This window comes from Xenopus laevis, chromosome 9_10L (assembly GCF_017654675.1).
Source record: "Xenopus laevis strain J_2021 chromosome 9_10L, Xenopus_laevis_v10.1, whole genome shotgun sequence".
Classification (NCBI taxonomy): Eukaryota; Metazoa; Chordata; class Amphibia; order Anura; family Pipidae; genus Xenopus; species Xenopus laevis.
This window is the reverse complement of record NC_054387.1, coordinates 27012427-27025351: the sequence shown is the minus strand read 5'-3', so window position 1 is coordinate 27025351 and position 12925 is coordinate 27012427. Positions and strand designations below refer to the sequence as shown.

The following is a 12925-nucleotide window of genomic DNA, read 5'->3' as shown; positions in this document are numbered from 1 at the left end:
AATAAATCACATCTACTGCCCCCCCCACTGTCCAGCATCTTACTTACCTCATCATAAAAAGCAATCAAATTTGTCTGACATGACCTATCCTTCATAAAGCCATGTGATTGCTGCTCATAATGCCATTCACTAGGACAAAATTTTCAATGCGATCCCTTAACAAGCCTTCAAATAATTGCCCACCACAGATGTCAAGCTTACTGGCCTATAATTGCCAGGCTGAGATCGTAATCCCTTTTTAAATATTGAAATAACATCAGCTTTTCTCCAGTCCATAGGCACCATACCAGATGAAAGTGAATCTGAGAAAATCAGAAATAGGGGCTGGTCTAAAACTGAACTAAGCTCTCTTAGAACCCGGGGGTGTATGCCATCAGGCCCTGGAGCCTTGTTTACGTTAATTTTTATTAAAGCTTTATGAATCATATCCTATAAATATAGGATATATAAATATATTTATGGTACTGGCTATTAGTGCAGAGCATTTATGACATTGGTTTTTTATACAACAGTAATTTATATACAAATCTTTCTGGTTGACTTTGAGAGATATGCTTTTCTAATGGATTGTGCTAAACTATAATAGATTAGATTTGTTGAAACTAATATGAAATTTGAACTGTTGATGCATGCTGTGAAAGATATGATATGATACAAATGCCCCATAGAGGCTAAACTGTGATTAGATGTAGAGCAAGCGGGGTTAACCCCCTTTGACTCTTGACTGGTTTTTAGGGCAATCCCCCTCTAATATATGATTGGTTTTAAATGAAAATAGGAGGAATTATCAGGGTTTAAATTCTATGTGGAACATGCTGTTGATAGAGACACCTATGACTAAGTGCCGGAGGGTATGAAACGCATAAGGTGGGCCATGTGGGGTAAGTATGTATCTATCTTTAATAAATAAATTATTTTTACTAAATACAAGCTTTGGGACATATATCTTTTGATATAAAACATTTTTCTTCTTTGGCTGTGATGAAAGATATACAGAAATCAGATGCATAGGGGCAAATTCACTAAGATGCGAAGTTGCGCCAGGCGTAGTTTCGCCAGCGCTCCGCAAATTCACTAAAATCCGAAGTTGCGCTCAGGGGTAGCGTAAGGTTGCGAAGTTGCACTAGCGTTGATTCGCTATGTAAAGCGAAGTTATGCTAGCGAAGGCTAATTTGCATACGGCGCCAAATTCAAATTTCAATGGAGGAATACGTATCAGCACTACAAATGCCAAGAAAACCTTCAAATCATCAAGTAAAAATTTTATTTTGCCCTATACATGTGCCCACTGTCTAGGTAAGTTGCCATGAGTCAGGAAATGTAGGGGGGAAGGAGGGGAGCCCCAAAAAGATTTTCGATCTTTTTCAGCATATCACCCATAATGTAGAAGACACGCCAGCGTTTTTTGGGACTTAGAAAAAATGTTGACTTTTTTGAAACAATCCACAATCCAATCTACTCTATCTATTGCGCTTCACCAGGTCTGAGGTGGCGAAGGAAGTCTAGCGTAAAAGGTAGCGTTCAGTACACTGCGCAAGTTAGTGAATTTGCGTAGTTACGTCACTAGCGAAAATTCGCCTGGTGTAAGGGTGCGAAGTAACACTAGCGAAACTACGCCAGCGTTCGTTAGTGAATTTGCGCAGTAACGAAAATGCCAAACGCTAGTGCATTAACGCTAGCGTTCGGCGCTTAGTGAATTTGCCCCATAGACTCCCAATTATGTAATGATTCATATCCTGAGTCAGCCACTGACTAGATTGAGCTGAGCCATTAGTGCAGCTATAAAGTGTGCCTGGGAACTCAGACTCCTCTATTGTATATACTGAAGAAAATAACTGATTTAACACATTTGCCTTTTCTGTATCTGTTACAACCATACTGTTACCATAATGGATCAACACTCTCAACCTGCATCTTTTTACTATTAATATATTTTTAAAAAAACTTTTTAGGGTTAGTCCTCCATCGCAATTAACTCTTCATTTCCTTTCTTTGCCTTCCGGATTGCTGATTTACAACATTTATTACAGTGTTTATATTCATTAAATGCAGCTTCTGTCCCAACAGATTTGTAGTTTTTAAATGCCTTTCTCTTCTTTCCTATTAACTTCTTTACTTCTGTATTAAGCCACATGGGATGATTCTTAAAACAGCTTTCAGAATTAGTCTGCTTAACTTTTAATACAAATTGATAAAGAATGCTGCATCTTTAATAGCCTTGCTGTGACATGATGACAAAGCTATCTTCTAGGCTCGCAGTGTTACCTTGCCTCCTGTGTACCTAAGGGGATCTAGTTATTTAAGTAGAGATATAGCAAAACTAAGATTCTGTTAAGGATTCTAGAAAATACCAAGTTTTTAGGGAGACAACCTTCCTGTTATGTGGAGCTTTATGGATTCACTGGCATTCACTTGAGGGATGAAACCATAATTTCGCCTCTTTATAGCTCCGTGGTAAAGCTTCATCTTGAGTATGCAATACAATTTTGGGCTCCAGTTCTTAATGCACTGGGTTTCTTTTGGAGAAGTTGAACTTGATGGAATTTGGTCTTTTTTTAGCCCAACTTAACTATGTAATTATATGTAACTATGTAAGATACTGCAGCACTAAACATGCTGAGCCAGAAAATTGAATGTATGCAGTGGAACATAAGAATGCACTGCCTATGTGCAGACCTAAAATAAAATTGTATTTTTGATACCGATACCTATAATGTTACATGCAAATAAAGCATTTGAAAAACTAAAGCTATACTGCCTGGTAATAACACTGCAGAGAACTGGACTATGCTCACTGCTATGATAATTACCACAAGGTATAGGATCTATTATGTGGAATGCTTGGGATAAGGGATCTTTCTGTATTGGATCACAATAGTTTAAATCTGCTAAAAATAATTTAAACATTAAATAAGCCATATGATTGGTTTGCCAACAATATGGATTCATGCAACTTAGTTAGGATTGAGTACAGGTATGGGATCCGTTATTCGGAAACCCATTATCCAGTAAGTTCCGAATTAGGAAAGGCTGTCTCCCATACACTCCATATAATCAAATTATTCAGATTTTTTAAAAATGATTTCCTTTTTCTCTGCAATAATAAAATAGTACCTTGTACTTGACCCATACTAAGCTATAATTAATCTTTATTGGAAGCTGAACCAGCCAGTTGGGTTTAATTAATATTTACATGATTTTCTAGTAGACTTAAGGTATGAAGATCCAAATTACAGCTTTATCATTACAGAGAAATAGGTAACATAGTAAGTTAGGTTGAAAAAAGACACATGTCCATTAACTTTTTTAACCTGCCTAACTGCTAGTTGATCCAGAGGAAAGCAACAAACCCTATCTGAAGCCTCTCCAATTTGCCTAAGAGGGGGAAAAATTCTTTCCTGACTCCAAAATGGCAATCGGTCTAGTCCCTGGATCAACTTGTACTATGAGCTATCTTCCATAAACCTGTATTCCCTAACTTGCTAAAAAGCCATCCAGGTAATTATTTTTAAAATTAGAATTATTTGCTTAAATTGTACTATTGTATATGTGGGATAGCTTACATGTAATTCACAGCATTCTGGATAATTTTCCACTTAAGGGATCCCATACCTCTATATAATTTTCAAGGGCTTTAACTAAACTTCAAAAGCCACCATGGTATGCCCAACCCCCTCCTTCATGTTGAAGACCTGTTTTGGGGATGGGCATAGAATTGCCTGTGGTCCCAGTCTAGGAGTTGGTGGGGTGCCTTTGTCTGAACAAAATACTTGCAGCCCCTATTGTTTTTACCATACACATGCAAAGCTTGCTTTGTAAACATACTTATATAGTTGCATATATTTAAACCTTGTGACACACATACAGTACCTGCTCCTTGTAAGTCTTTTTCAGGCAGCACCCTAATTACCTACTGTATTATCCTATGACAGTTATTTACTGTATAGTGCTGCGGAACATGTTGGTGTTTTATAAATAAATGTAATAACAATGCAACCTCTCTTATCTTATCTGGCCTTTTCCACTTTGTTTTATATCCGGCCTCCTTTACACTTGCTGCCCACCTTGCTGATCTTCATCCTCCTTCTGTTGGTGAATTTCCATGTGCTGTTCTTTTATTACTTCCAGGAGTTTTTCCTGCTGATCCAACAAACGCTTTTGCTGCACCTGCTGCTCCTTGATGACTTGTAGTAAAAAAGCATGGTCCAGCAGCTCTGCCTTCCCAGCTTCTGATGGAACAAAACAATATGAAATGTCATTCACTTAAAAATAGAAGTCAACAGGATCATCTAATCCAGGGCTGTCCAACTGGCGACCCCCCCCCCCTTATATGGCCCTCCACATCAAAGTCTGCCTGCTGTGTCTGTATGTAAACCTTAAAAGGTATCACTACAGAGATTGACTGGCCCCTGCATTGTTTAAGCCTCAAATTCACACTGAAATCCCCTGTATTGTTCACACCTGTGATCCCCCTGCATTGTTCACACCTGTGATCCCCCTGTATTGTTCACACCTGTGACACCTCTATTGTTTACATCCTAAAGTCCTGTACTGATCATACCCGAGACCCATACTGAAACTGCCCACATTGTTCTCCTGTTCACACTTTATTCAAAATGCTAATGAGGCACCAGCACTGTGTCACTGTATGTAGTACATATTAGACTGGTCCTGATTCCTGTCTCCTGCTCTGTTCTGTCTTCCCTATGCTCCTGTGTGTGTCATACTTTGGTATTTGTTCTGGGGGTTTGTTAGCAATTGAAAATTATTGTTAGTGGCCCCTAAGGTGTTTAATCATATGCTGGGGTACTGTATTATACACAGGGGAGGAGGAGGCATATGGATTTAAGGGTATGTCTTAATATGACTTAGCTTTTTTCACATATGAGTGACATCCTTGCCAGGGCAGGCACAAGGTAGTTTGGCACCCTAGGCAAGAGCTTTACTCAGAGCCCCCCTGTCCTGCATTACCATTTCCCTTCTTACCATGATGGTTTTTAAATAAAGAGCAAACAAGAAACGGATCCGCACACACACTATTATCAGCAGTTGGGGGGACACCCCTCTTTATTATATCACCTCGTGATCAACGTTTCGGGGGATAAACCTCCCTTCCTGATGAAGGGAGGTTTATCCCCCCGAAACGTTGATCACGAGGTGATATAATAAAGAGGGGTGTCCCCCCAACTGCTGATAATAGTGTGTGTGCGGATCCGTTTCTTGTTTGCTGTTGCTAAGGGACCTGGCCGGGGTCAACGGAGAAACCAGCACCACCAACGCAGTGAGAGGAAAGGCGAGTGTGCGGTAGGAACATTTATTACAGAATCTATTTTAAATAAAGAGAGCAAGAAAGTGTACAACATTTTTTCATTTATATTACTGCTCCCTATACCAGTACCAGTAAGCCCAGCAGCCATCCATAATACACCCCACCCGTACCTGTGCCAGCAAGCTCAGCAGCCATTCATCATACAGCCCTCCTGCAGCCATCATATTGCCCCCAATCTTTACCTGTGCCAGCAGCAGCCAAAAATAAATATGATCACATCATATTGCCCCCAAGTATTTATGTACCTGTGCCAGTGCCCAGACCAGCAGCAAACATCTGTCCCCCAAATCCGTACCTGGCTGTGCCAGCAGGAAGCTTCACACTTTCACAGTAACAGAAAGAATGTCTTCAGTTCAGTGCAACTGTGCAAGGCTGAGAGCAGCGAGAGCCACACCAAGCAGGCCGGCAGCTCTCTGCTTCTCTCTGTCACCCAACATATCAGTGATGTCATTGACTTGTGTACACATGTCCACGTACAGAAGGAGCTATTACTTGCTGGCAAGAGGGAGAAGGTGAAGGAGATGGATTCCACCCAACTGGGTGACCATGATTACTGAAACAAATTATTAAATAAACGCTTTAAAAAAAATGAAAAAATTAAAAAACTAAAAAATATCCCCTTAAAAGCGCGCCCCTCAATAATGGCGCCCAAGACAGCTGCCTACTCTGCCTACCTCTAGTTCCGGCCCTGATCCCTGCAGTGAACACCAACCATTTGGGTTTTTGTGTGCTATTAATATGGACATGGTTTTGCGGTAACATGGGTGTGGTTTAAAGTGGGTGTGGTCTAAAAACAGGAAGTGTCTAACACTGGCTTCCGTTATCGGCCCTCCACCAAGTAGATTAGAAATATTCCGGCCCTCTGTACCATAGAAGTTGGACAGCACTGATAATCTATGCTTATTAATATGTAATTTACAGGTATACACATCCTCTTATTTACAGAGAACATTAAATGGGTAGTTCAGCTTCAAGTTAACATTTAAGATGTTATGCATTGTTCTATTCTTTGCAAATTGGAGTTCAGACGAACATGTCAGAAATGCTTTAAACCTTCATTTTACTGAGCTGATGAATTTATGCTCTCTGAACAAACTTTATTGGGGATGCTAGCCAACCCAGCAGCACCTGAAGTTGAACATGATGCTGCTGGGGGCATATAAGTATATTAGTACAGAATAGGTCAGAGATAACACACTAACAGTTTATATTAACTCAGTTTATAACACTAATATGTTACCTCCCCTTTCATTAATCTGTAATTTGTACAACTTTATACTTTATTTGTTTTGGGAGTTTGTGCTAATTAATAATTATTGATGTGTTTTAGAGTAAGTTATCTCGTTTAAAGCCAAATGACTATACTAGTATATCCTGACACATACAAGGTTCAAATGAATCAACTACAAAACAAAGATCACAAAGCCAACATACAGGAAGGCCTGTGGTACACTAGATTTTTCTCTCCACCTGCATTTCACCACCCCGCAAATTTTCTCACCAAAATGCATACGTTAGCATTTTCATGGTGAAATCTGCTCTGCGTGTCCCCTGATGCACATGTGTGTCAATGCATTAAGAACACATAGCAGGCAGACCTTTCTATGAAGGTAGAGAAAAAGTCTAGTGTACCAATGGCCTAGGGCCAATGGCATAAGCGGTGTCTTGATTGGCAATATCTACACAGGGAGACTTTTGCAACTTTTTGCATGGATAATATATTGGGGTTTTGTATTTCAAACAACAACAATTTTTATAGCCGCTATCAGCCAATCAGCGGGTAGCATTTACTGGTCACTTGTTTAAAAGCATCCATCTTACAGATTGCTATGGGATACTGCTTTTCTGCCTTTTTTATCAAATATGGGGGTTAGTGCCTTAAGTACTGGTCGGAAATGCTGACCTCTGCATTCCAAAGTGACACACTTGGCCAGCACTATAGTGCAGCAAATAACATTGTCTTCCATTGTCTTCAGTAGGTTGACAGAGAGGAAGGGCCCATTTATCTCCACAGTTCTCCATGAGAAAAAAAAAACATTCATCAAAACATCACACTTGCCTTCATCCTAAAGCAATAGTGCGTATTCATTAGAAGTACTGCTCACACAAATCTACAGCTACAGTACAGGCGTGCTTACGTTCTGCAAGCCTTCTAAGCTCAGCTGCAAGGTCCCAGAGTAGCGTGTAAGGAAGAGAGACAAGTCAGGCAAAGAAGCAGTAAGAACAAATAGTTGGCTAAGGTAAATTACAGATATGAGGGCTCATTTACAAAAGGACAGGGGCAATTGCTAGAGTGCTAAGTGATACAAAAGTCCTGGTATTGCTATTAGGGTTGCCATCTTTTTCTCCCAGTTTTACTGGTCTGTTTTCCAGGGAGGCCAGTGGTGACGTCACAGGGTTGAAGTGTGGGTGGATAGAGAACGAAATAAGGGTGGATTAAGGGTGGAATATGGGAAGATTGGGGGGCAGGAAGAGAGTTGCTGCTTAGGAAGAGCTGATGTGAGAGCTAAAAAATGAGAAGCACAGGGAGAAATCTTTAAGAGAGGAGGGATTACAAATTTACCGGCAATTATTATTATTATTTACCGAACTAGTGTTTTACAAGCTAGGCTGGTGAATTACCGGCTGGGTGGAGACCCTAATTGCAATATATTAATCAATTCTAGCCCCTGTACAGTACAAGCTCTGCTCTGTTCCAATTTGTGCCTTGACCTTAATTGTTGAATGGGCCCTGCTGTCTGTCATATAATGTTTGTCTTCGTCTCTGAAGCTGTTTTGCATTAAGGATATACTAAATCGAAGCTTTGGTTTAAGATTCATCAAATCCTAGCACTCTCAGAATCAGCTGAATCTTAAGTGTTTAGCAGAACCAAATCTGAATCCTAAAAGTCATGTGACCATAACCCTTTAAGTGCCACAGAACGTAGAATCTACGTTCTGTGGAAAAGTAACTTGAAATAACACAGAACGTAGATTCTACGTTCTGCAGCACTTCCGGGTTCTGGAGCGGAGGAGCAGCTGTTAGAGCCGCTCGCTCCGTTCCTCTTCGATCCCCTGCCCCTAGGCAACGAGCAGAGTAGGGGATCAAGTGGCCCCTGGGGCGCGATCGCCCAGGGGCCCCAAAGCAGTAGCAGGCACGTGTTACTTACGTGTCCTGCTGCTGCAGCCTGCAATGCGCCGTTCAGCTCCGCCCCCACAGCACAGTGACACAGATCACAACGCAGATCTCTTCCTGGGGCCCTTCCAGATCGCCTGCAACAGTCTCCAGCGACTTTTTCAGGTTAGTGCAACAATTACACACACAAACACACCAACACACACTTATTACAGTAATACACACTTAGATTCACACTTACACATACTTACACATACATTTTTGGGGATTGGGGGGGTCACTTACACTCACTGCACTCAAACACACGTGCACACGCACACACGCGCACATAACATGTAATTTACCAATTGTACACACGCACACGCACATACATGGCATTGTGGCTTTTTTTTTCTTATCGCATCGTCTCTTTTTTTGGCTGAAAAAAATGTTTTTTGCCATTACGAATAGCGTATTCGCTAACCGTACTGTGCAATACCTTTTGTATGTTATTTCGGTGATTATATTGCAATTTTGAGTATTTTGGTGCATTTTTAGCCATTTTATTGAATTTTTAGTCATTTTATTGCATTTTCAGCTCTGCATATGTTGTGTTCACTTGTTTCTAGCCGTATAACCTATTTGGCCCAGCTAAAATATTCAAACTGTGATTCTGACGGCCGATAACACTAGTCTGGAAAAAAAAACATTGTTTTTTTGTGGTTTTATTGGATTTTTTTGCATTTCACTCTTTACTGCCTTATTTTGTTTTGCCTTGTAAATTTTATCTACTATATATCCATTTGGGGGTCTCTGTGCGCCACATAGTTTGGTATATCTATGCATATTGGGCATCAAAGTGTTCAGTAGACCCCTGGCGTTCATATTTAGGATGTTTTATGCTGATATGTTACGAAATGTGGGGCATATAATGGGGTAAAATTCAAGCTTTCTGACGATTTTCTGAAATTTGATAAAAACCGTTATGTTCAGCATTGCTTTGCAGTTTGGCAGTTTGCAGTAGAAACACATATTTACCCATATTGGATTTGTCAGAATGTGTACTTTCTGAAAATATATGGTTTTCTGGGGTCTCTGTACTGTTAGGGGGGTCTAATGTCGCATAATACACACACCAGGTGCTTATATTGCAGCAGCCAGCGCGCGTCAGCCGTGAAAATGTATATACACTATTGTCATTTGGTGGTCTCTGTGCGCCACATAGTTTGGTATATCTATGCATATTGGGCATCAAAGTGTTCAGTAGACCCCTGGCATTCATATGTAGGATGTTTTATGCCGATAAGTTACGAAATGTGGGGCATATAATGGGGTAAAATTCAAGCTTTGTGACGATTTTCAGAAATTTGATAAAAACCGTTACGTTCAGCATTGATTTGCAGTTTGGCAGTTTGCAGTAGAAACACTTATTTACCCATATTGGATTCGTCAGAATGTGTACTTTCTGAAAATATATGGTTTTCTGGGGTCTCTGTACCGTTAGGGGGGTCTAACGTCGCATAATACACACACCAGGTGCTTATATTGCAGCAGCCAGCGCGTCAGCCGTGAAAATGTATATACACTATTGTCATTTAGGGGTCTCTGTGCGCCACATAGTTTGGTATATCTATGCATATTGGGCATCAAAGTGTTCAGTAGACCCCTGGCGTTCATATTTAGGATGTTTTATGCTGATAAGTTACGAAATGTGGGGCATATAATGGGGTAAACTTCAAGCTTTGTGACGATTTTCAGAAATTTGATAAGAACCGTTACGTTCAGCATTGATTTGCAGTTTGCAGTAGAAACACTTATTTACCCATATTGGATTCGTCAGAATGTGTACTTTCTGAAAATATATGGTTTTCTGGGGTCTCTGTACTGTTAGGGGGGTCTAATGTCGCATAATACACACACCAGGTGCTTATATTGCAGCAGCCAGCGCGTCAGCCGTGAAAATATATATACACTATTGTCATTTGGTGGTCTCTGTGCACCACATAGTTTGGTATATCTATGCATATTGGGCATCGAAGTGTTCAGTAGACCCCTGGCATTCATATGTAGGATGTTTTATGCTGATAAGTTACGAAATGTGGGGCATATAATGGGGTAAAATTCAAGCTTTGTGACGATTTTCAGAAATTTGATAAAAACCGTTACGTTCAGCATTGATTTGCAGTTTGGCAGTTTGCAGTAGAAACACTTATTTACCCATATTGGATTCGTCAGAATGTGTACTTTCTGAAAATATATGGTTTTCTGGGGTCTCTGTACCGTTAGGGGGGTCTAACGTCGCATAATACACACACCAGGTGCTTATATTGCAGCAGCCAGCGCGTCAGCCGTGAAAATGTATATACACTATTGTCATTTGGGGGTCTCTGTGCGCCACATAGTTTGGTATATTTATGCATATTGGGCATCAAAGTGTTCAGTAGACCCCTGGCGTTCATATTTAGGATGTTTTATGCTGATAAGTTACGAAATGTGGGGCATATAATGGGGTAAACTTCAAGCTTTGTGACGATTTTCAGAAATTTGATAAGAACCGTTACGTTCAGCATTGATTTGCAGTTTGCAGTAGAAACACTTATTTACCCATATTGGATTCGTCAGAATGTGTACTTTCTGAAAATATATGGTTTTCTGGGGTCTCTGTACTGTTAGGGGGGTCTAATGTCGCATAATACACACACCAGGTGCTTATATTGCAGCAGCCAGCGCGTCAGCCGTGAAAATATATATACACTATTGTCATTTGGTGGTCTCTGTGCACCACATAGTTTGGTATATCTATGCATATTGGGCATCAAAGTGTTCAGTAGACCCCTGGCATTCATATTTAGGATGTTTTATGCTGATACGTTATGAAATGTGGGGCATATAATGGGGTAAAATTCAAGCTTTGTGACGATTTTCAGAAATTTGATAAAAACCGTTATGTTCAGCATTGCTTTGCAGTTTGGCAGTTTGCAGTAGAAACACTTATTTACCCATATTGGATTCGTCAGAATGTGTACTTTCTGAAAATATATGGTTTTATGGGGTCTCTGTACTGTTAGGGGGGTCTAATGTCGCATAATACACACACCAGGTGCTTCTATTGCAGCAGCCAGCGCGTCAGCCGTGAAAATGTATATACACTATTGTCATTTGGGGGTCTCTGTGCGCCACATAGTTTGGTATATCTATGCATATTGGGCATCAAAGTGTTCAGTAGACCCCTGGCGTTCAGATTTAGGATGTTTTATGCTGATAAGTTACGAAATGTGGGGCATATAATGGGGTAAAATTCAAGCTTTGTGACGATTTTCCGAAATTTGATAAAAACCGTTATGTTCAGCATTGCTTTGCAGTTTGGCAGTTTGCAGTAGAAACACTTATTTACCCATATTGGATTCGTCAGAATGTGTACTTTCTGAAAATATATGGTTTTCTAGGGTCTCTGTACTGTTAGGGGGGTCTAATGTCGCATAATACACACACCAGGTGCTTATATTGCAGCAGCCAGAGCGTCAGCTGTGAAAATGTATATACACTATTGTCATTTGGGGGTCTCTGTGCACCACATTGTTTGGTATATCTATGCATATTGGGCATCAAAGTGTTTAGTAGACCCCTGGCATTCATATGTAGGATGTTTTATGCTGATAAGTTACGAAATGTGGGGCATATAATGGGCTAAAATTCAAGCTTTGTGACGATTTTCAGAAATTTGATAAAAACCGTTACGTTCAGCATTGCTTTGCAGTTTGGCAGTTTGCAGTAGAAACACTTATTCACCCATATTGGATTAGTCAGAATGTGTACTTTCTGAAAATATATGGTTTTCTGGGGTCTCTGTACTGTTAGGGGGTCTAATGTCGCATAATACACACACCGGGTGGTTATATTGCTGCAGCCAGCGCGTCAGCCGTGAAAATGTCTATACATATTGTAATTTGGGGGTCTCTGTGCGCCACATAGTTTGGTATATCTACTGTATGCACATTGGGCATCAAACTGTTTAGTAGACCCCTATGTTTATATTTACGGTATGTATGGTTTTCTGGGGTAAACCTACGGTTTCAGGATTTTTTGCCTTGGAATCTAAAGCATGCCGTTTTCTGCCTTAGTGCTTTCAAAATTCGGTAATATACTGCCGGGAGTTTTTGCTGAACAGAAGTCTTAAATCTCCCTAAAACTATACATATCTGGTATTGGCACGTTCGAGAGACATAAGGCTTTCCAAATCAGTTGGATTTTCATCCGTAAAATGAAATATTTTTCTGGTATAAATTGATATACGATGAAAAATGGTGATTTTTTTTGGTATTTAGCACTATAAATTTTTTTGCACAGGTGGAAATACATGAAAACTCAGGCAGATTTAGAAAGCTCAGTTTCTACCGAAAAAAACAATGTATAGTTTTCCTAGGTAAACTATAGGTTTCCCACAGAAAATGCCCCTAAAGTGAGAGCACAAAATGTTTCAAAAACGGCTGGCATTTCGCATA

At 40.2% G+C, this 12925-nt stretch overlaps 1 protein-coding gene across 1 annotated transcript in view; it reads right to left on the bottom strand.

Annotated features, from left to right (window-relative positions):
* LOC121398040 (putative sodium-coupled neutral amino acid transporter 10) overlaps window positions 1-12925 on the bottom strand; it is a 97426-nt gene that overhangs the window by 4813 nt on the left and 79688 nt on the right. The window contains exon 12 of the mRNA XM_041576523.1: window positions 4065-4229. Coding sequence (XP_041432457.1) covers window positions 4065-4229 — 165 coding nt within the window. The remainder of the gene's footprint in view (window positions 1-4064; window positions 4230-12925) is intronic.